At 50.5% G+C, this 22,783-nt stretch overlaps 1 protein-coding gene across 1 annotated transcript in view; it reads left to right on the top strand.

Moving 5' to 3' along the window:
- The first annotated feature begins 9 nt into the window (after positions 1–9).
- TFRC (transferrin receptor) overlaps positions 10–22,783 on the top strand; it is a 149,796-nt gene continuing 127,022 nt past the window's right edge. Inside the window, exons 1-2 of the mRNA XM_061411562.1 lie at positions 10–167; positions 531–636. Of these exons, the coding sequence (XP_061267546.1) occupies positions 78–167; positions 531–636 (196 nt within the window). The 5' untranslated portion in view covers positions 10–77. The remainder of the gene's footprint in view (positions 168–530; positions 637–22,783) is intronic.

Genomic DNA, 22,783 nt, shown 5'->3' with positions numbered 1-22,783 from the left:
GACCACCACTGCAAGTGGGTCAATAACTGCATCGGTCACCGCAACTTCCGCTTCTTCATGCTGCTTGTCCTGTCCTTATGCCTCTACTCGGGGGCCATGCTGGTCACCTGCCTGATATTCCTGGTGCGCACGACCCACCTATCCTTCTCCATGGACAAGGCCATCGCGTATCCGCTGGGCTGTGGGGACCCACGACCAAACAGTGAGGGTGCGAGGAGCTGTCAACAGAGGGGGCGGGGTCACGGGGCGGGCAGAGCTAATGGTGAGCAGGGTTAGACGGTGAAGCCGCCTGAGAGGACCGGTTTGGGACGAGGTGAGGGTAGGTAGGGTCAGAGAGATGGGTGGGGATAGGAGGAACTGCGAAGGGGTGAGAAAGCAGAGTCAAGGATGGAGAATGCTAGAGGTGGCACGGGCCCAAGGCAGCAGGGTAAGCAGGGAGCGGGTGGGCGGGGCTTGATGTGGGCGGGGTTAGGCGAGGGGCGGGGCCAAGGAGGTCTGCCCGGAGGCGCTGCTCCTTAGCTGCTGTGCAGCATCTTGGTTGCTGTACCCGCCGCCGGCTTCCTGGTGCCCCTCTTCCTGTTGCTGCTGATCCAGGCCATGTCGGTGAGCGCGGCGGAGCGCTCCTACGAGGGCAAGGTACGTGGGGACGAGCGGGGCGCCATGATGGTATTGGGCTGTGGGTGGTCACCCCTCCCGGGCTTCCGCACCTTGCGCTTTCTCCTTCGCCCTGATCTTTGATGGCCTGAGCTCTCTCGAAGGTGCCTCGTGAGCCCTTCCAGACGCAGATTCAGCTCAGATCTCGCCTCCTTCCGGAGCTCGGTAGTCGCTCTTCTTGCGTGGAAGGTGCACTAGTGAGTGCTAGGCCGCGTGCGCATTATTTTGAGCCATGGGCGTGGAGGCGAGTAAGGCTGTATCCTGCGCGTGTGTTGACAAGGAACCGGAAATCAGAGTAACTCACCGGACACCAGCGAACGCGCTGAGAGGGGTCTGCCGACATTGTGTAGCACAAACTCAGAGCACTGAGAGTTCAGTGAGGACCGCGGTGTGGAGTTGGACGTGCCACTTAGCGGTTTTGGACGGCAGAAGGCGAGGCATTGCTGTGAGGGGCAAAGATTGCAAAAAAGCACGGAAGCCTAAAAGTCTGTGGAATGTTGGTAGGAGGATGAGGCAACACTTCTAATCGCAGCAGGTGTGCATTGCGCAATCAAGTGATCTGCCTGGGACTGACCAGATTTAAAAGGCAAAGAAGTCAGGTAGATACTTTAATCTTGGTGCAGTGGAAACTTGGAAACCTTGATAGGACTTTTTTCTTTACACACAGTAAAATTCACCCTTTTTAGTGCACAGTTGTATGAGTTTTGACAAACATACAGTTCTGTAATCACTGCCATAACCAAGATTTAGAATAGCTCCATCCACCCTCCCCTCACTCCCCAAATTCCCTCATGGACTTTTGTAGTCCATTTCTCTCCCAACTTGCAGCCCCTGGCAATTACAGAATTGTTTTCTAGCCCAACAGTTTCTCCATTTTCAGAATTTCATATAATCATAGCCTTCTGAGTCTGGTTTCATTTACTCAGCATAATCCATTTGAGATTCATCCAGGTTGTTTCCCGTATCAGGAGTTCCCTTCTCTTTATTTGTGTAGTATTTCATCATACAGGTGTGTCACAGCTTGTTTACTCATTTGTGCCAGTTGAAGGATATCTGCATTGTTTTTGGGTTTTGGTGATTATAAATGAGGCAGAACAGGAGAATGTTGGATCTCACCAAAAAAAGATACCCCATGTCCAAGGGCAAAGGAGAAGCCCCAGCAAGATGGTAGGAGGGGCAAAATCACGTTTAGAATCAAACCCCATACTCACCAGAGACACTTGGAGGGCTCAAACAAACCTTGTGCGCACCAGGACCCAGAGACCTCACAGAGGCTGAGCCAGAACTGTGTTTGAGTGTCTCCTGCTGAGGTACGGGTCAGCAGTGGCCTGCCACAAGCGCAGGGGCTCTGAGTACAGTAGATCTGGGTATGGCATAAGCCCTCCTGGAGGAGTTGCAATTAACCCCAGCATAGAGCTGCCAGAACTTACACAGGACTGGGGAAACAACTCTTGGAGAACACAGACAAAACCTTGTGCATACCAGGACCCAGGAGAAAGGAGCAGTGACCCCACAAGAGACTGACCCAGACTTGCCCGTGAGTGTCCAGGAGTCTCCGGCAGAGGCATGGGTCAGCGGTGGCCTGCTGCAGGGTCGGGGGCACTCAGTGCAGCAGTGCATGCATGGGACCTTTTAATGGAGGTCGCCATTATCCTCATTCAGTTCAGTTCAGTTGCCCAGTCGTGTCCAACTCTTTGCGATCCCATGAACTGCAGCACGCCAGGCCTCTCTGTCCATCACCAACTCCTGGAGTTTACTCAAACTCATGTCCATTGAGTCAGTGATGCCATCCAACCATCTCATCCTCTGTCATCCCTTTCTCCTCCCGCCTTCAGTCTTTCCCAGCATCAGGGTCTTTTCCAATGAGTCAGTTCTTTGCATCAGGTGGCCAAAGTATTGGAGTTTCAGCTTCAGCATCAATCTTTCCAATGAATATTCAGGACTGATTTCCTTTAGGGTGGACTGGTTGGATCTCCTTGCAGTCCAAGGGACTCTCAAGAGTCTTCTCCAACACCACAGTTCAAAAGCATCACTTCTTCGGCACTCAGCTTTCTTTATAGTCCAACTCTCATCCATACATAACTGCTGAAAAAACCACAGCTTTGACTAGACAGACCTTTGTTGGCAAAGTAATGTCTCTGCTTTTTAATATGCTGTCTAGGTTTGTCATAACTTTTCTTCCAAGGAGCCAGCATCTTTTAATTTCATGGCTGCAGTCACCATCTGCAGTGATTTTGGAGCCCCCCAAAATAAAGTACGTCACTGTTTCCACTGTTTCCCCACCTATTTGCCATGAAGTGATGGGACCAGATGCCATGATCTTAGTTTTCTGAATGTTGAGTTTTAAGCCAACTTTTTCACTCTCCTCTTTCACTTTCATCAAGAGGCTCTTTAGTTCTTCACTTTCTGCCATAAGGGTGGTGTCATCTGCATATGTGAGGTTATAGATGTTTCTCCCGGTAATCTTAACTCCAGCTTGTGCTTCATCCAGCCCAGCGTTTCTCATGATGTACTCTGCATATAAGTTAAATAAGCAGGGTGACAATATACAGCTCTATGCTAAGTCTGCTAAGTCACTTCAGTCATGTCCGACTCTCTGCGACCCCAGAGATGGCAGCCCACCAGGCTCCGCCGTCCTTGGGATTCTCCAGGCAAGAACACTGGAGTGGGTTGCCATTTCCTTCTCCAATGCATGAAAGTGAAAAGTGAAAGTGAAGTCGCTCAGTTGTGTCCGACTCCTAGTGACCCCATGGACTGCAGCCTACCAGGCTCCTCTGTCCGTGAGATTTTCCAGGCAAGAGTACTGGAGTGGGGTGCCATCACCTTCTCCGATACAGCTCTATATAGTTAGCAAAAACAAGACTGGGAGCTGACTGTGGCTCAGATCATGAACTCCTTATTGCTAAATTCAGACTTAAATTGAAGAAACCACTAGGCCGTTCAGGTATGACCTAAATCAAATCCCTTACAATTATACAGTGGAAGTGACAAATAGATTCAAGGGATTAGATCTGAGAGATAGAGTGCCTGAAGAACTATGGATGGAGGTTTGTGACATTGTACCGGAGGCAGGTATCAAGACCATCCTCAAGAAAAATCCAAAAAGGCAAAATGATTGTCTGAGAAGGCCTTACAAATGGCTGAGAAAAGAAGAGAAGGAAAAGGCAAAGGAGAAAAGGAAAGATATACCAATTTGAATGCAGAGTTCCATAGAATAGCAAGGAGAGATAAGCCTTTCTCAGTGACCAATGCAAAGAAATAAAGGAAGACAATAGAATGGGAGAGACTAGAGATCTCTTCAAGAAAATCAGAGATACCAAGGGAACATTTCAGGCACAATCAGAGACAGAAATGGTATGGACCTAACAGAAGCAGAAGATATTAAGAAGAGGTGGCAAGAATACACAGAAGAACTGTACAAAAAAGATCTTCATTACTCAGATAACCATGGTGGTGTGATCACTCACCTAGAGCCAGATATCTTGGAATGCAAAGTCAAGTGGGCCTTAGGAAGCATCACTACAAACAAAGCTAGTGGAGGTGATAAAATTCCAGTTGAGCTATTTCAAAACCTGAAAGATGATGCTGTGAAAGTGCTGCACTCAATATACCAGCAAATTTGGAAAACTTAGCAGTGGCCACAGGACTGGAAAAGGTCAGTTTTTATTCCAGTCCCAAAGAAAGGCAATGCCAAAGAATGTTCAAACTACCACACGATTGCACTCATCTCACATGCTAGCAAAGTAATGCTCAAAATTCTCCAAACCAGGCTTCAACAGTACATGAACCATGAACTTCCAGATGTTCAAGCTGGATTTAGAAAAGGCAGAGGAACCAGAGATCAAATTGCCAACATCTGTTGGATCATCGAAAAAGCACGAGAGTTGCAGAAAAACATCTACTTCTGCTTTATTGACTATGCCAAGGCCTTTGACTGTGTGGATCACAACAAACTATGGAAAATTCTTAAAGAGGTGAGAATACCACACCACCTTACCTGCCTCCTGAGAAATCTGTATGCAGGTCAAGAAGCAACAGTTAGAACTGGATGTGGAACAACAGACTGGTTCCAAATAGGAAAAGGAGTATGTCAAGGCGGTATACTGTCACCCTGCTTATTTAACTTGTATGCAGAGTACATCGTGAGAAACGCTAGGTTGGATGAAGCACAAGCTGGAGTTAAGATTGCCGGGAGAAATATCAATAGCCTCACATATGCAGATGACACCACCCTTATGGCAGAAAGTGAAGAACTAAAGAGCCTCTTGATGAAAGTGAAAGAGGAGAGTGAAAAAGTTGGCTTAAAACTCAACATTCAGAAAACTAAGATCATGGCATCTGGTCCCATCACTTCATGGCAAATAGGTGGGGAAACAGTGGAAACAGTGACGTACTTTATTTTGGGGGGCTCCAAAATCACTGCAGATGGTGACTGCAGCCATGAAATTAAAAGACGCTGGCTCCTTGGAAGAAAAGTTATGACAAACCTAGACAGCATATTAAAAAGCAGAGACATTACTTTGCCAACAAAGGTCTGTCTAGTCAAAGCTGTGGTTTTTTCAGCAGTTATGTATGGATGAGAGTTGGACTATAAAGAAAGCTGAGTGCCGAAGAAGTGATGCTTTTGAACTGTGGTGTTGGAGAAGACTCTTGAGAGTCCCTTGGACTGCAAGGAGATCCAACCAGTCCACCCTAAAGGAAATCAGTCCTGAATATTCATTGGAAAGATTGATGCTGAAGCTGAAACTCCAATACTTTGGCCACCTGATGCAAAGAACTGACTCATTGGAAAAGACCCTGATGCTGGGAAAGACTGAAGGCGGGAGGAGAAAGGGATGACAGAGGATGAGATGGTTGGATGGCATCACTGACTCAATGGACATGAGTTTGAGTAAACTCCAGGAGTTGATAATGGACAGGGAGGCCTGGCGTGCTGCAGTCCATGGGGTCACAAAGAGTCAGACATGACTGAGTGACTGAAGTGAACTGAAATGAGGCCATTATAAATGTTGGTGTACAGGCATGTGAATACAAGTTTTCATTTTTTGGGGGAAGGGATATGTACTTAAGAGTGGTGTTGCTGTGTCATATAGTAACTGTATGTCTAATTTTATAAGAAACTGCCAAATTGTCTTCCAAAATGGCTGTACCACTTCAATTTCCGTAAGCAATGTATAGGAATTCCAGTTGCTCTGAATCATTAACATTTGGCATTGTCATTTTTAAAAAAATTAAGCTGATCTAAGAAATGTATAGTGATATCTCATTGTGGTTTTAATTTGCATTTTCCTAATGACTAATGACTTTGAACATCTTTTCATGTTCTTGTTTGTCATCAGTTTATCTTTTTAAAAAAGTATTTATTTATGTAACTGTGCCGGGTCTTAACTGCGGTTTGTGAGATATTTGATCTTCCTTTTGGCTTGTGGGATCTTTTAGCTGCACGGCATTCGAACTCTTGGTTGTGGCATGTGGGATCCAGTTCCCTGACCAGGGATGAGTCTTTGTAATGTTGGTAGGGCCCTCTGCACTGGGAGCTCAGAGTCTTAGCCCTGGACCACTAAGGAAGTCCTGCCACCATTATATCTTTGATTAAAATTCTTTTCCAGTCATTTGACCATTAAAAGTTGGTTTGCCTTCTTAATATTGAGTGTTAAGATTTCTATGGCTCAGGTGATAAAGAATCCGCCTGCAATGTGGGAAACCTGGGTTTAGTCCCTGGGTTGGGGAGATTCCCTGGAGAAGGGAATGGTTACCTACTCCAGTATTCTGGCCTGTGGAACTCCATGGACTGTATAGTCCATGGGGTCACAAAGAATTGGACTTGACTGAGTGACTTTCACTTCACGATTTCTATATTCAAGATTCAGATATGTGTTTTGCAAATATTTTCTCCACATCTGTGGCTTGTCATCTCATTTTCTCAACAGTATCTTCCAAAGATCAGAAGTTTTAAGTTTTGATGAATTATGTTAGCAGTATTTTCTTTTATGGATTGTGCTTTTGGTATGTAACTAAGAAATCTTTGCCCAACCCAAAGTCACAAAGATTTTCTTATATATTTTATTCTAGATATTTTATAGTTTTAGGTTTTATATTTAGGACTGTGATTCATTTGAGGTTAAATTGTGTATATGATATAAGGTATGGGTCAAGATTATTTTTTTTTTGCTTATGGGTTATTTCAGCACCATTTTTGGAAAAGATTATCCTTCCATTGAGTTGCCTTTGAATATCTGTCAAAAAACAATGGACTATACAGGTGAAGATGTATTTCTGGAGTCTTTTTTTTTTTTTTTAAATCAATACCACCTGTCTTGCTTAGCAGCTTTATATTGTCTTGAAATCATACAATGTGCGTTCTCCTATTTTGTTATTTTACAAAGTTTTGTTGGTTATTCTAGTTACCTTGACTTATCTTACCTAAATTTATATAAATTTTAGAATCAAGTTGTCGATTTCTATAAGAGCATTTGCTGGGATTTTCATTTGTCTTTTGTTTGAACCTATAGATCAGTTTTGAAAACTGACATTTTAATAATACTGAGTTTTTGAATCCATGAACATGGTATATCTCTCCATTTATTTAGAGCTTCTTTGATTTATTTCATTAGTGTCAATTTTTAGCATATAGATCTTGACTCCATTGTGTTAGACCTTTTTCTAAACATTTCATTTTTGGTGTTATAATTTTTAAAATTTCATTTTCATTTGTATTTTATTTTATTTATTTTTTTATTTGTATTTTAAAATAATTAATTAAGCTATACTGGGCCTTAGCTGCAGCATATGGGATCTTTAGTATCGACATGCAAACTCTTAGTTTGGGCATGTGGGATCTAGTTCCCTGACAAGGCATTGAACCTGGGCCCCCTGCATTGGGAAAGCAGAGTCTTAGCCACTGGACCAAGGGAAATCCCTCCATTTGTTTATTACTATAAGAAAATACCATGGATTTTTGTGTATTAGTCTTGAGTCTTACAATTTTTCTAGACTCATTTATTAGTTCTAATAGCTTTTTTGTTGATTTTACATAGAAAGTCATGTCATGATTCATTTCTTCCTTTCCACAATGTATGGGTTTATTTCTTTTTCTTTTCCTGCATTACCTTGGACTTTCAGTACTGTGTTTACTCGGAGTGGTAAAGTGAACATCCCTTACCATGGGATTCCTTCCACGTGGCAATAGTTTTTTATTAAAACCTGTTTTAGGAAGCCTGTAGTTGGCTGCATCACTGAGGGGGAGTAGGTGGAGACACTGAGACAGCTGAAAGGACAGAGGCGACCTCTTTACGCACCGTTTCCCATCTTTCCAGTCAAGACTTAATCACCCCACCCCACCCATTTTTGGTTCTCAGCTCATGTGTGACTCCTCTGCACAGCCCTTACTCATCAGCCCCCTGTGGTCTTCATGTCTTCTCTCTCTAGCCTCAGTCCCTCATTTCAGCCTCTCCTGGGCAGCATTCTCCCTTCCCACATCCTGTGGTTCTTACAGCCCAAGTCAGGCCATAGGCCTGCCCTCCCTCCGCTGCTCAGATGGGGCTGTCTCAATCCATGATCTCCAACCTTTAGAAACCTAAATGTGGTCTGCACCCTGATTCACCAGACAGGGCTCTTTTCCACTGTGCATGTGTGCTAAGTCACTTCAGTCATGTGCCACTCTGTGTGACACTATGGACTGTAGCCCGCCAGGCTCCTCTGTTCATGGGATTCTCCAGGCAAGAATACTGGAGTGGATTGCCGTTTTCTCCTCCACAGGATCTTCCTGACCCAGGGATCAAACCTCAGTCTCTTACGTCTCCTGCATTGGCAGGCAGGTTCTTTACCACTAGTGACACCTGGGAAGCCCTCTTTCCCAATACCAGAACCCAATTTCAGGCATTCTTCAAACACCTCAACTTCATTCCGTTTTTACCTCCAACTTCTGCTGGGCCACTTGCTTATATCACAAGGGCTCTGGAGCCAGACTGCATAAATTCAAATCACAGTTCCACAACATCCCAGCAAGGAGATCTTGGCTGTGTTACTTAGCCATCTGGTGCCTCAGTATCCCCATCTGTAAAAGGGAGCAGTCTGGATTAATAAACCACCCTTTCAGATAGTGAAATTCAGTGAAGGCACAATTTTAGGGGAAAAAAAGCAAAAAATGAGATGTGGGAAAGTAGAGAAGTTGAAGGAGCAAGGATGGAACTGTCTTTGGAGCAGTTTAACAGCAAAAGGAAGATCCAAAAGTGTATCTGGAAGGAGATAGCAGAAGGAAGTGTGGCCAGGGGAGACAGAAGGGGAGGAGACTGCAAAAGTGGCTACAGGTGATGGGGGAGGACCCCTGTGCAGGCAGGAGATGCGGGTGTGGTGCCAGAGCTACTCACCAGTGGGTTGTGGGACGCTTTACTTGACCCTCCGGCTCCTTTGTCCTTGGCGTCTGGCCGCAGCCCCAGGCTGGGCTGAGCTGACCAGCACTCGGAGGGCTGGTATGGGTGGCCTGCCCCGTCCTGCTGGATCTGAGCTCTTCTTCCTGTCCTCACCCACTCCAGTGCCGATACCTGCAGGGATACAACCCCTTCGACCACGGCTGTGCCAGCAACTGGTATTTAACAATTTGTGCACCGCTGGGACCCAAGTGAGTTGGCAAAGCAGAGGCCTGGTGGTGGCCCCTGGGGCTGTTGGGGTGGGGTGAAGCTGGATGGTTTCCCCTGGCCCCTTAGCATAGCTCCTGGCCCCATATGCTCACTGTTCCTCTTCTTTCGGAGTTTTCTCCAGGGCCTAGTGGGAGCCCCTGAAACCTCCCCTTCCTTGCCTCTGTGGGTTCTGGCCCCAAGAAGAGGGGTTAAAAGGGGCACTGCAGCCTGGAGGAGACAGGTGCCAGCTCCCTGCAGGGCCAGGCCCAGGCTGTGTGCCCCCCAGACTGAGAGGGACCAGGCCAGGAGGCCATGACCACCTGCATCTGGCTTGTCGCTCCCCAGGTATATGGCCGAAGCTGTCTGGCTGCAGAGAGTGGTGGGGTCTGACTGGGTGCCCATACAGACCCCGCGCTTCCCAACGTGCACCTCCGTGCTCAGTCCCCCCGCCTTCCCTGAGCCTGGGTCTGTCCCCCAGCCTCAACCTCCGGGTCTCTACAAACCAGGGAAGGGTCCCCCAGGGAGCGGTGAGGCTGCAGTCCTCCAGGAGGTGAGTTTGTGTGTGCGCGTGGGTGTTGGGAGAGGGCGTCTGCAGATTGTGGGTGTGGGGAGAAGCCCCCCCGGTGTTGGGCTGGCCCTGAAGCTGGAACACTCAGCTGGAGGGAGGGGGATTTTAGGCCTGAAGAGTGTTGGCAGTAGAGTCACAGACCTCCAGAATACCCCAGGGGTCCCTGGACTCCCAAAGGAAAAGGCCAAACCACTCACTTGCTGGGTGGCCTTGGGCCAGTCACTTATCCTTTCTGGGCCTCAGCTCTTCAAGAGAATTGAGACTAGTCCAGTGGTTTACCATTGTGGGGGCTGGTGGTGTGGGATTCCATTATTTAAAGGCACCTTTTACTGTGAAACCGGGTCTATGAATCATGTGGAAGTGGAGCATTAGGGAAGAAGTGGGGGTTGGTAACCCACAGCCCCCTAGGGACCCTGCCGCCCCCTCCTTTTGCGGTGGCCTGGGCAGTGTCTTGCTCCGCAGTGGGTGGGCTGTGGGGCGGGGCTCGAGGACAGCCCTCATACCCCCGACTCTGCTCAGCTCCACGCCAGCCCAGTGCTGCCCCGGCTGCGGGAGGACCCCAGACGAGGCTCCGTCTACTTCTTGCCCTTTCGCCCCGGGAGATGCCAGGAGTCCCTGCACCCGAACCTCACCTCTTGAGCCTCTCGGGAAGACCCTGTGCCCTGCCGCCTGCCCTTGCCCTCTCCCCTGGCGGGAGTACTGAGACCCCAAGCGCATTAAATACCCTTTGCCTACGTTTTACAACTGCCTGCTGCACTCTGTCCTAGGTGCGAGGGAGTGTGAAGGGGGCGGGCTCTGAAGGGCTGGGACAAAGCCCCCCGGAGGGAAGAGCCGAGGTCCAGTACTGACTGGCTCTGCGACCTTGGGCAAGACACCCAACATTGCTGTCATCCTTCAAATGGGGCAACTATAGCAATCACAGAGAAGGCTGAAGATGATGGAAGAGAAAACGCAGCGATGCAGGAGTGTCCGCCCAAGTCCCAGCCTCTGCCCTGTTGCACCCCTGTCTGACTGCAGGGGGCGCCCGTCGCCTGGGAATTCGCCAAGCTGGACCTGATTCAGCCGGCACGCTGGAGCCTACTGTGAGGGCTGGGCTGGCCCTCCGATTGGGAGTGGGCCCTCCCCCTGCCTCTTCTCGGGAGGTAAAGGGGTGAGAGGGTTCTCTGTTACCCTCAGGATGGGCACTAACCACGCTGCTTCCTACCACCCGTGTATCCAGGTGAAGGGGGTGTGGTGAAGATGCGAGGGAAGGGTTGGATGAGCATCCCAGGGCCCCGTGAAGGTATGCGCTTGTGTGTGCATGCCTGTTTGTGTGTTGGGGGCCCAGCCTGGGGAGGTGAGTGATGATACAGGACTTGGCTCCAGTTCTCCCTAAGCTGGGTCCTCTTTGAGGCTGCCCTTCCCTCTTCCTCCGCCCCAGGCCCAGCCTCACCCACCCCTCTGGCTCTAGCTCTTGGGCTCCTGGCCAGCTTCCTTCAACCCAGAGACTCCAGTTCTATCTCACCCCATTTGCCTTGGTCCCAGGGTCTCCCCTGTCCTAAGCCCCCTTGTTTTCTCAGCTTTCAGAATTAACCTTAGGTTCTGGGGAGGGATGCAAGGTACTCTCCACCTTACAAAAAGGCAGCCCCGTTTTAACCTTGTTGTAAAAGGCCTCAGCGGCCACATTAAAAATCCTCAGGGGCCATGTTTACAAGTAAAGCTGAAGCAGCCATCCCTGTCTGGAAAGCCCACAATGCATGGTCGCATGTGTGGGGACGAGGACATGAGACTCTTTGAGCCGTGGACCCCAGGGGTGTATGTGACTCACAGATCTGTGTGAGGGGCTTGTTTGTGTGCGTTTTGAGAGCACAGCTCTGCCCAGGCTGCTGAGCAGTGAGGAGAGGCTCTCAGTCCTCCTCCCAGATGGGAGTCCTCAGGGTGGTCCTAGCCTCCACCAGAGAGGAAGAGGATTCAGGAACCTGGGCCAAGGCCTGGATGGGGGGTGTTCATGGAGCTGGCTCACCCCTTCTTCTGATTCCCTTACATTCTCTCCCCCAAGCCTTGGGCACCCTCAAAAATTCTTTCCTGCCAGGCTGGGGGCTTCCATTGAACTAGTCCCACCTTCCCTTCCTGCCTTCTCCACATTTCTGCTGAGCCTGCCCTTGACTCCCAGACACACCCCTCGCAGTCTTTGGCCCACTGATATGGGGAGGGGTGTTATCAGGATTGAAAACAGGGCCAGCTCTCCACACACAGCCCAGAAGCCCTGCAGTCCCTACCGCCCCTTGGACAGGAACCAAGGAGTGACCCCCACCCCTGCAGGGCTGTCAGCTGCCCACATGTCTGGAGCCACTCTGTGGGGTCCCCAGGCCACTCCTGGAACAAAAGGAAGGAGGGGGAGCCTGGAAGTAGACACCCCTTTTTCAGCTTTACACCTTTCCTCCATGACCTTCTAGAAGGTCAGGGCGTGTGGGGTGGGAAGAGCCTTGGGCCAGCAGTTGGGAGACCTGGGTGTCACTCAGCTCTGCTACCAACTAGGGTGCTGTGGGAGTGAGCCTCTTTCCCCTGCTTGGCCTCGGGGCCCTCGTCTGTAAACAGGGAGGATCATCATGGCTAGCTCACAGTGGTCAGAGTCCTAACTCGTTAGAGCTGGAAGGGCTTTAGGGGTTACTTCATCCAGCTGCCCCTGCACCCTCAATCTCACACATTTTCACTAGAGAGAGAAGGGATGGGATGACTCAGTGTCCAAACGTGTTCGTTTCTTGGGCTGCCTCTCCTGTTCCTGCTCCGGGCACCACCTTGGAGGAGGAGGGACTTGGGCAGTCCCACAAAGACAGCAGGACATGTCAGCGCAGGGCCTGGGGACAGGATAAGAAGGCAGGCTTAACTCTGACTCCAGTTCTGCTGGGAGCGATAATGATACCCTGCTGCCTTGCCTTCGCCCTGCCCTGCCCACCCCACCCAAGGGGGCCCTGCCAGTGGCTGAGGGTGAGGCAGGGCAGGGAGAGACAGGGCAGAGGAGGTGGCCGAAGCCTGGAATTGGGGAGCCAGAGTCCTCATACCTCCCAGAGAGCGTGCCCCTTGCTGGCTGAGCCTCCTGGGCTCCTGGGCACCCAGGTGACTCTCCAGCCATGCCCACATCCTCTTCCAGTTCCTGCACGCGGAGCGCAGTGGAGGGAAGGGGCTGGGCTGACGGTTTGCCAGACCTGTCCTGGGAAACAAGCCTTTACTGAGCCTCACTGGGCCAGGACCTGGGCGAGCTGGTTCACATGATCTCCTTTAATCCTCACAACAACCCTCTGGAGTTGTTATTCTCACCGTGGACTTGAAGAAACTAGAACTGATTGAGCAAACAAATCACTTGCCCGAGGTCACACAGCTGCTAAGTGGCGGGGCCAAAGCTCCTTATTTAGTCTTTGTCATGACACTGTGCTTCCTAGGCAGCTTTACTTTATTTCAGTTCAGAGTAGTGGCTAAGGCATGGGCTCTGAAGCTGGGCGGCCCACCTATGATGGGATGAATCATTGCTGCTGTTGTGCCTTTGTGAGGGTTCATTGTGCAGTGCATGTGGAGAGCTTGACCCTGGCGCTGGCACGTGGGAGGTGCTTAATCAGGGTAGCAATCATCCCAACAATAGGGTCCAGGTGATGCCTGAGTTAGGACTTTATGACCTGCTGGGGCCTTGGGGATACCAACACTGGGGCTGCCGTTGGGTGTGGGTTTCCTGGTGGTCAGGCAGCAAAAGAGAAGCGTGTCGGGAGAGGAGGTTTGTGGTCTTGTGTTACAGAAAGTCAAGGCATGTTTGTATCCCCCAGCCAAAGGGGAATGGAGGTGTGGGCTGAGCATGTTCAAGGGAACAGCAAGATCACCCCACCCCCACCCCCAACGGCTGTGCTCTCCCGCAGGCTGAGGGGTTTCCTGTTAAGAAAGCACTTGTTGCATCTATTTCGAGGCCAGGGGGTGTCTTGGGTTGAAGGAAGTCAAGGCGGTAGTCCTCTAAACGCTATTCCCCCGGCCTCGCTCAGAGCTGCCGCCCGCCGCCCCCGCTGGCTCTCCCTGTAGCCCCCTGGTCTGTCACTCCGTGTCTGTCTCCGCCTCACCTCCTCTCACCTTTCCACTCCGTGTCTGTCTCTGCCTCACCTCCTCTCACCTTTCCACTCTGTGTCCTCTCTCTCTGCCCTCTTCCTCCTTTCACTGTCTTGCACGCGCTCCCTACAATGACTCTGCCTGTCTCTCTCCACCCCTCACCACCTTTCTTGGACGACTGCTTCTGGGAACAGAAAGCAAACTGTCTGACGGCTTTCAAGTAATAATTTTCAAATGTGATTCTTGGAAGCCCTTGGGCCTGGGTATGGAAACCTCTAGAACTCTGGGCCAGGCCAGAGACAGGGCCTGCACAGGGCACCTTTGTCTCTGACAGGGGCTTCCTCTTCCAAGCCAGGTACATGCTCCCCCAGCTGCTTCTGCTGCTTCTGGGACTGTTTTGCTGCTGAAATTGGAGATTCCCACACTAGGAGGGATATCCCCACACTGAATATCCAGCTTATTTCTCAGTGAAAAGAAAACCAAGACACTGGCACTGGGAGAGAGGCTCAGCAGGGCTTGTCCTGGGATGATAGAGCTAAGTAGAGGCCAGGCAAGACTGGGTCCCTGTCTCCTGCTTCTCACCACTCCCCGTGGGTCAGAGGCCTGGACTGTAAACAGGAAGGGCACTCATCTTCTGGAGGTCTGGTATAATAACTTGGCTCCCACAGGCAAAAATCACAAAAGTGACGACAGTGATAACTATCAGTTTGATGCTAACCGAAGGCTTAGTGCTTGGCTTATATTATCTCATTTAATCCTCAAAATGATTTGTGGAGAAGATGCTGCAGTTACTTCTGTGGGCGTGACCCTGGACAGTCCTTGGGCCTCCCTCTCCTGTCTACAAGGATAGAGCTTTCTGGAGGATCCCTGGGGCTATTCCTGCCCTGCCCTCCTGGGAGTCTTTGACTTAGTGGCTAGGCACCAGTGTCCTCGGTCTGGGTACAAGCCCCGAGGCAGACTGGGCCCTAGGCAGGGCTTTTTCGATGACCCATTAGGGTCCTTCGCCTGAACCTCCTCTGTCCCCTAGTCGGGGGAACGGGGGAGCATTAGGTCACCAAACAGGAGTACCGATCCCTGGGCAGGACCCTATCTGGGCTGGAAAGTCTTCTGCCCAGTTGTCCCTAGGTATCTGTTCTGCAGCCCCTGCAGACACAGCATGGAAAGAACACTCCCGCCTGCTCTTTGCCTGGCCAGGCAGTGCGATGCCAGGATGGGACAGCAGGAGAGTGGGGTTGGAAGGCAGGCCCTCTGCTTCCTAGTGATAAGGCCACAGAAAAGCCGCTGGCCTCTCATCGTCACCGCTGTTACAGCATCTGCAGAAGCCCGAATGCCTCCAGTGCTTGAAAGACGCGCTGAACTTTCACTTCTTCACACCCGCCACAGCCCCGCAGGTGTGGGGCTACAGTAAAGGGAGCCTTGTGAGGGCTAGGCCTGGGCTTGGGGAGCCTGGCAGGAGTAACCCTCACCTCCCTCCGGCCCTCTGTCTCTACTTCCTCTGCTGGTTCTGCAGGCTCTGGGTTTGGATCATTTGGAAGTGGCCAGGACTGAGGATGGGCCACCTCTCTTTCAATCTCAGACAGACCCAGCCTGGTTCATGTTCCCTGGATGACTTCTCAGCTCGCTCTCTTCCCCACCAAGTTTCTTCCCTAGGGAATAACTGGCCAGATTTGGGTTTGGGGCAGGGATGCGGCCCTTTCTGCTCCTAGCTGGCACCCCCAACTGCCAGCCTCGCTGAGCCCCTGGCGAGGAAGCCTCTGGAAGGCCAAAAAGTCTGGTTGTTTGAACCCTTGGCAGCGACGTGTGCTGCCTCTGACTTGGTCCAGGGGCTCCATCTGCCTTGGATACAATCCAGACCAAAAAGTAAAGGAGGTTTGTTCCTGAAGCGGAGACCAGAAGTAGGCACACAGAGGGCTCTGAGCTTTGGAGTTGAAGCTTTTAAAGATTTGTTTTGTTTAAATATCCTGCTGCAGGAACGAGAAGCCCCAAATCAAACATTACTGAAACATGAATTTCAGGTGGCTTTAAAGGAGCAGTTTGTTTGGTTTCCGTCCCACCCTGTTTATGCTCAGTGGGGTCTCGGGCACTGGGCCCTGGGGCTTGGTGGAGGGTCCACGCCCTTCCAGGCTCACCGTCCTGTCTCACCCGGAGCTCCTCAGCACCAGCTCCAGCCAGAGGGCCTCTGGTCACAGCCAGGCCCCCAGGGTGCTCCCCGGGGGGCGGCGCACAGCCGTCTCAGGGAGGGAAGGCGCCGCCCGTCTGTCTGCAGCTGCCTTTCCCCTGCTGGCCACACACTCATTCTTGAGCTCTCTCTACCCTTGATCTGGGGGGTCAGACACACTCCGGACTCTCCTCCTAGTCAGGGATACTCTGCCCATGACTCTCTCACCTCCTGTCAGGGTATCTCCCAGGTCCTATGCCTGGGGTGTGCCCCACTGTGGAGAACTCACTCCTTCCCTGGCCTCAGCAGTGCTGGGCCTGGCTGAGCCTCTGTCTCCTCAGGTCCTGCCAGTTTCCCAGGCTCTGGCCTTAATATTATTTTAATGTTTTATTGGGGCATAATTGACAAGTAAAATTGTAAGACTTTTAAAGTATACAACATGATGATTTGTTATCTGTGTACATTATGAAAGGGTTCCCCTATCAAACTAGCCTTAATTTTATTTTCTTTTTAAAAAATTTGTTTGTACCAGGTCTTAGTTGCGGCACAGTGGGAACTCTCAGTTGCGGCACGTGGGATCTAGTTCCCTGATAAGGGATCAAACCTGGGATTGATCTGCTCCCCTGCACTGGGAGCACAGATTCGTAGCCACTGGGCCACCAGGGAAGTCCCTAGCCCTAATTGTCTATGATTGAATTATTCCCTTGAAGTCCCACCAGAGGCTCAAGGTCTTTCTGAGTCCCAGTACCAGGGGGAAAGAAGAGTAAAAGCAAAGGCAGACCCAGCTGTTGAGTGAGAGGAGCACCATTAGTGTGAAGGAGCAGCTGGGGGCGCTGGGGGGTGGATCCAGGGGAGAGGGTGTCTGGAGGTCCCAGACCTGTCCCAAGACTAGTCCAAAGGGTGTCCCAAGGTCAGCCTTGATGGCGAGAGGAGCAGGATTAGGGGACTTCTCTGAGCAGCCTCGTTTGCCCTCCTTGCCCCCTGGGGGCCCTTCTGTGGAGGCCATGGTAGGACTGGGTGGGTACAGGGAGGAAGGGCTCTGGGTGAAGGGGTATCCAGAGGAGGGGACCAATTGAAGGCCTATTCCTGTCATTCAGGAAGAAGCTGATAAGAAGGCTGAGGCTTGGACTGGGATAGTGGAGATAAAAATCCATCCATTCATTCAATAAACACTGAATAATCACAGCATACCCAGGAGGCAATGAAATTAATTTTTTTTAAAATGTGTTCATGTATAATTTAATTTAAAAGTATACTATTGTATATCATGCTATATTTAAATATAATCTTAAATTGTGTTTATATATTTTTAAAAGGAGCTTTCCTGGTGGCTCAGTGGTAAAGAACCTGCCTCCCAATGCCGGAGATGCAGGGTTTATCCCTGCATCGGAAAGATCCCCGAAGAAGAAAATGGCAACCCACTCCTGTATTCTTGCCTGGGAAATCCCATGGACAGAGGAACCTGGCCAGCTATAGTCCATGGTGTTGCAAAGAGTCGGACATGACTTAGCAACTGAGCGCAGATGTATTTTTAAAAGACTGGAAGCAAATTCATCAGATACTTGTGGTAAATGAGCAAGTGTTTCCTAACAAAGGGGATTCTGGCTGCCAGTCTGGGTTTTGACACATCTGATTCCTAAGCCCAGCACTTCCTCTGCTGGGCTGTGTGACTGGGAAAAGCCCTTCCCGTCTCTGGGCCTGTTCCCTCATTTGTGCAATGAGAATGTGGAACCAATGAGAATGTGGAATCAGAGCTCTTTCCAGCTCTGACGATACCTGAGAACACTGGGGACTAGGGGGCAATAGACGCTTTCATTGGCTTGGCTGGCTGCTCTGCTTTGACCCGGGAGCTGGGTGCATGCCCACTGCAAACCCCTTTGCTGCAGGGCTCCATGAATGGGAGGTGGTGGCCTCCACAGCCTGATCTGCTGTCAGCCTCTGATCTCAAATTAGAATCACGCCTCTTATCCCTTTATATCCGCTTTGAATCATGAAAGACCTCTTCCACCCTTCAGTTGCTGGGAAAGATTGAAGGCAGAAGGGGAAGGGGGCAACCAGAGGATCAGATGGTTGGATGGCATCATCGACTCAATGGACATGAGTTTGAGCAAACTCTAGGAGATAGTGAAGGACAGGGAAGCCCGGCAAGCTGTAGTCCATGGGGTCGCAAAGAGTTGTACACGACTGAGCAACTGAACAACAACCCTTGAGTTGCAGCCTCATGACTTGGATCAAAGTAGGCTGGGAAGGAAGTGAGGGAGCCAGCCAGGATGGGAGGTGACATGTGTTGAATACATGTTGTCTGCGCCCCTGACGCTGTATGCCTGACTCTGTGTGTGAGTTGTTCTTCTCTGTGTGTAGGTGTTCTTCTCTGAAGTGGCCTGAGGGGCAAGTTTATTGCCTGGGCAGGAGGAGGTGAGGCTCAGAGAAGTGACACGCCTGCTGGGTCGCACAGCTGGTGAGTGTGGCTCCGAGACTGGGACCTGCTGCCTCAGCCTCAGAGCTGAGAGTAGCCAGAGCCTTGGGCCGCACTTCCCAGGACAGAAGGGGTTATCCAGCTGCTCTAGACGCCGCTCCTGCCCCTACTTCCAGACTTTTGTATGTGGAGGCAAGCGTTTAAATCCACTTCTGGTTCTACCCATTGGAAACACATTCCTCTTTCCTAGAAAACAGAACTGCTCTTGCGCTTTGTTCTCAGGCCTCTGAATCACTGGCTCCCCAGCAGTCGGCAGATTCTCTGTCATCCTTCTATGGAGGCCGGACGTCTGGTTCCCGTGGGAAGCAGCCTGTTGAGCAGAAGAGAATTCAGGGTCTCTGGCCATCCCGCCGGCCCCTTCCCGTGGAGCTAGCTCCCGGGCACCTGCTTCTTCCTTTCATAACATCCTTACTGGGTCAGCTGACTCTGTCCTTTTCGCTCCAGCCTGCTCTCCACGGGCTGCTGCGTGCTCCCTGCCCCACTCCCACATGTTGTTGTTCAGTCACTCAGTTGTGTCCAACTCTTTGTGACCCCATGGACTGTGGTAAGCCAGGCCTCCCTGTCCTTCACAATCTCACGGAGTTTGCTCAGGTTCATGTCCATTGAGTCCTGGTTTTTTCTTCTTCTTCTTTAAGTTCTAAAATAGGAGGGCAGGGGAAATTATGTCCATTCTTCTATCTGGCCTCAGATTTTCAGACAACCATTCAAGATAAAGAATAATTGTTTGTTTGTTTGTTTTTTTAAATCAAATGCTATTGCTTTTCTGTTTCAATTACTGGTGTTACAGTAATGTTTTTCTAGTGTTCACTATACATGTTCAAGAATTCTGTAGTATTGTGGGTTAACTGGCCCTCCTTAGACTAGCCTGAGTACCTAAATACCTTAAAAGCCCTATTTCACTGGGAGAATATCTCTTGACCACACTTAGATAAAGCTGGGGGCTGCCTGTAATTAACAAATTCAAACCTGCCACATCTTGGGTAGGATTCTTTTTTTTTTTTTTTTTAATTGGAGGCTAATTTCTTTATAATATTGTGGTGGTTTTTGCCATACATTGACATGAATCAACCACAGGTGTACAAGTGTCCCCCTGTCCCAAACCCCCCTCCCACCTCCCTCCTCATCCCATCCCTCTGGGTTGATGCACCAGCTTTGAGTGCCCTGTTTCATGCATCAAACTTGGACTGGTCATCTATTTCACATATGGTAATTATACGTGTTTCAATGCTATTCTCTCAAATCATCCCACCCTCGCCTTCTCCCACAGAGTCCAAAAGTCTGTTCTCTGTATCTGTGTCTCTTTTGATGTCTTGCATGTAGAGTTGTCATTACCATCTTTCTATTGGGTAGGATTCTTAACTTTGCTTATTTGGCTTCTAGCTCATACCTCTAGCACCATCCCGGAGGTTAGATGAGGTCAGATATGGAAACATAAGAGGTGCCAGTAAATATCCCACATTGCCTTCCCTTTTTTACTGTCTTGAGAGTTCACATCTCAGCCTCTCTGAACCCTGATTTCCACATCTGTGGAGTAACAGTCCTGGAGTTGTCCTGACTGCCTCGTAGGGTGACGTACCAAGAAAAGCATGTGAAAGTGCTTTAAACTGATGGCGCAGAGCACAGTCACAGGGCTGTTATATGCAGGCCCTGTGCACCACTTAATTGGCTTGTTTTTGAAGTCCCCACACTCTTAACTCCTCACTGGGACGGGTCACTGTGAGCTCATGGAATCAGGCCCTGCCTGCCCACACAGCTCAAGAGACCTGAGCTTAATAAGGCCACATCTGCCCTCGTCCCCTTGCCTGGTCTCTGCCATCCTGGCACTTGGTCCTCAGGCACTGACTGGCAGGAGGCATGCACTCTGACAGTGGCCTGCAGTTGGGACTCCCAGGATGTCTCCTTGTTCCCTATGCCCCTCTGACTGCCCGCCTGGGGCATGGAGGGCCCTGGTCCTGGTTCTCCAGGTGGCTGGCAACTCCCCCAGGCAGAAGTTTCCCCCTGCCCACAGTTGCTGCACCCTGCCTGGGGTATGGACTCAGGGCTGCTGTGTGTTACCTTGGGGTCTCTTAAAGTATGCTGGAACAGCCTACATGTGCCTTCCCCAGGGGACTTTGTATATTAATAAACATTGTGCTCACTTCAGCAGCATTAAAAATTGGAACAATACAGGACTTGGTGGTTTGGCGGTTAAGAATTCACCTTGCAATGCAGGGACACGGGTTGGATCCTTGGTTCAGGAAGATCCTATATGCCGAGGCCGAGGGGCAACTAAGTCCATGAGCCCCAGCTACTGAAGACAACATGCCTAGAGCCTGTGCTTTGCAGCAAGAGAAGCCACTGCAATAAGAAGCCCGCACACCGCAACTAGAGAATAGCCTCTGTCAGAAAGCCACCAACTGGCAGGAGGCTGCTGCTGCTGCTGCTAAGTCGCTTCAGTCGTGTCTGACTCTGTGCGACCCCATAGACGGCAGCCCACCAGGCTCACCCGTCCCTGGGATTCTCCAGGCAAGAACACTGGAGTGGGTTGCCATTTCCTTCTCCAATGCATGAAAGTGAAAAGTGAAAGTAAAGTCGCTCAGTCAGGTCCAACTCTTAGCGACCCCATAGACTGCAGCCCACCAGGCTCCTCCATCCATGGGATTCTCCAGGCAAGAGTACTGGAGTGGGGTGCCATTGCCTTCTCCGCTGGCAGGAGGCAGAGCAACCAAAACCCAGCCCAGTCAAAAATAATTAATAAAAACTTTAAAGGGTAGTGAAGCATTTATGACAGTGAATATTAGAAAAGAATATAGCTAGCTCAAAAGCTGACCAGTAATTGAAGGATTGGAGATAGGAGTTTTTAAAATGGATCGAAGGAACAAGAGAGGCTGCATTTATTAACGTATTGCATGGGCTCTGTGTTCTTTAGCAAAGTATAATTTTTACAAAGTGAGATGATTTAAAGTTGATTTAGTGACAGGCACCAAGTAAAAAATAGAGCAGGTGATGGGCAGATATGGTAAAAGTTGTGACTGGAAGTTGAATGACTGAAGTTTGGGAAACACTGTTTTCCCATTCAGTGCTCCCGGCAATCCTGTGAGTAGGTGTTATTGTCTTGTTTTCCAGAGGGCCGTAACAGTCACAGAGAGGTGAGGCGAGTTGCCCAAGGTCCCTCAGTGAGGGAGTGGAGGAGCTAAACAATGACCATGGCCAATCCTCAGTGGGGAGGTGGGGCCTGGAGAGAGGGGTCCCCACCAGACCACTGAGGCAGGGGGCAGTGGAGCCCTGGGAAGGCGATTCAGCAGCTCTCCTCTCCGATGGTGAACTGTGCCAGGAAGGGGCCTGTCCTTGGACCAGAGACGGTTGCTTCAGACTGGCTGACCTCACGCCTGTGGCGGGGCAGGTAGTGAGACTGATTGGGGGTAGGGGAGAGGATGGTGAGAAGGAGAACCTGGCAGAGACAAAAGGCAGGCAGAGGCATGCCAGGCTGGGCCCCAGAGGGACCCAGCACATGGAGGAGGAGCTAAGTGACTCACCTCCTGAAGTTCTCTTAACCACTGGTCAGGCTGGAACTGCCTTCCAGTGGGCCCGTAACCCACGACCCGGTGGTAGGGTTTAAGGCAGAGGAAAGGTATAAACTCTGCAAGTGCATCCCCACCCACGCAGACACACAGAAACGGTCCCTGCAACAGCCGTCCCCCTTCTCCACCACACACACACACACACTCACACTCACACACACACACACACACACACACCATGAGTGACACACAGACACACAGCCCCTGTCCCTCCCAGTCACCCCTGCTTCTCCAACAAACACACACCCCTGCCACAGTCAGCCCCGTTCTCCAGCACACACACACATACACCATGAGTGAGGTCAGGGGCCCTTCCTATTGGAACATGATAGCAGGCCTTTTGTCCTGGTGACTTCTGTAAAACTCTTAAGGAGTATTTTCCCCTTTGGAGTGATGATTGCTGATCTGTCTCTCTCTGCCTTTGTTCTGTTGTCCCCATAGAGTTTAATGGCTTAGAAGTCTCTGGCTGCGATTCTCAGAGATGCAAACAGTGGTTCAAATAGAACGAGCAGACAAGGAGCTCACAAGGTGAGCTCTATGCAAGGGGTGGATTTCTTGGGTGAAAAGCAAAGGTGGGGAGGTGAAAGATGAATGAGGTGGTCTTGGCCTGAAGGGCCTTTGAGACCCCAAGGGGGAAGAGAAGGGAGATTGCCTGAAGCTTAAGTGACCAGCCGGCAGAAGATT

The sequence above is a fragment of the Bos javanicus genome, chromosome 1 (assembly GCF_032452875.1).
Source record: "Bos javanicus breed banteng chromosome 1, ARS-OSU_banteng_1.0, whole genome shotgun sequence".
NCBI classification, from domain to species: domain Eukaryota; kingdom Metazoa; phylum Chordata; class Mammalia; order Artiodactyla; family Bovidae; genus Bos; species Bos javanicus.
The sequence above is the reverse complement of the archived record's forward strand: the minus strand, read 5'-3'. Positions and strand labels throughout refer to the sequence as shown.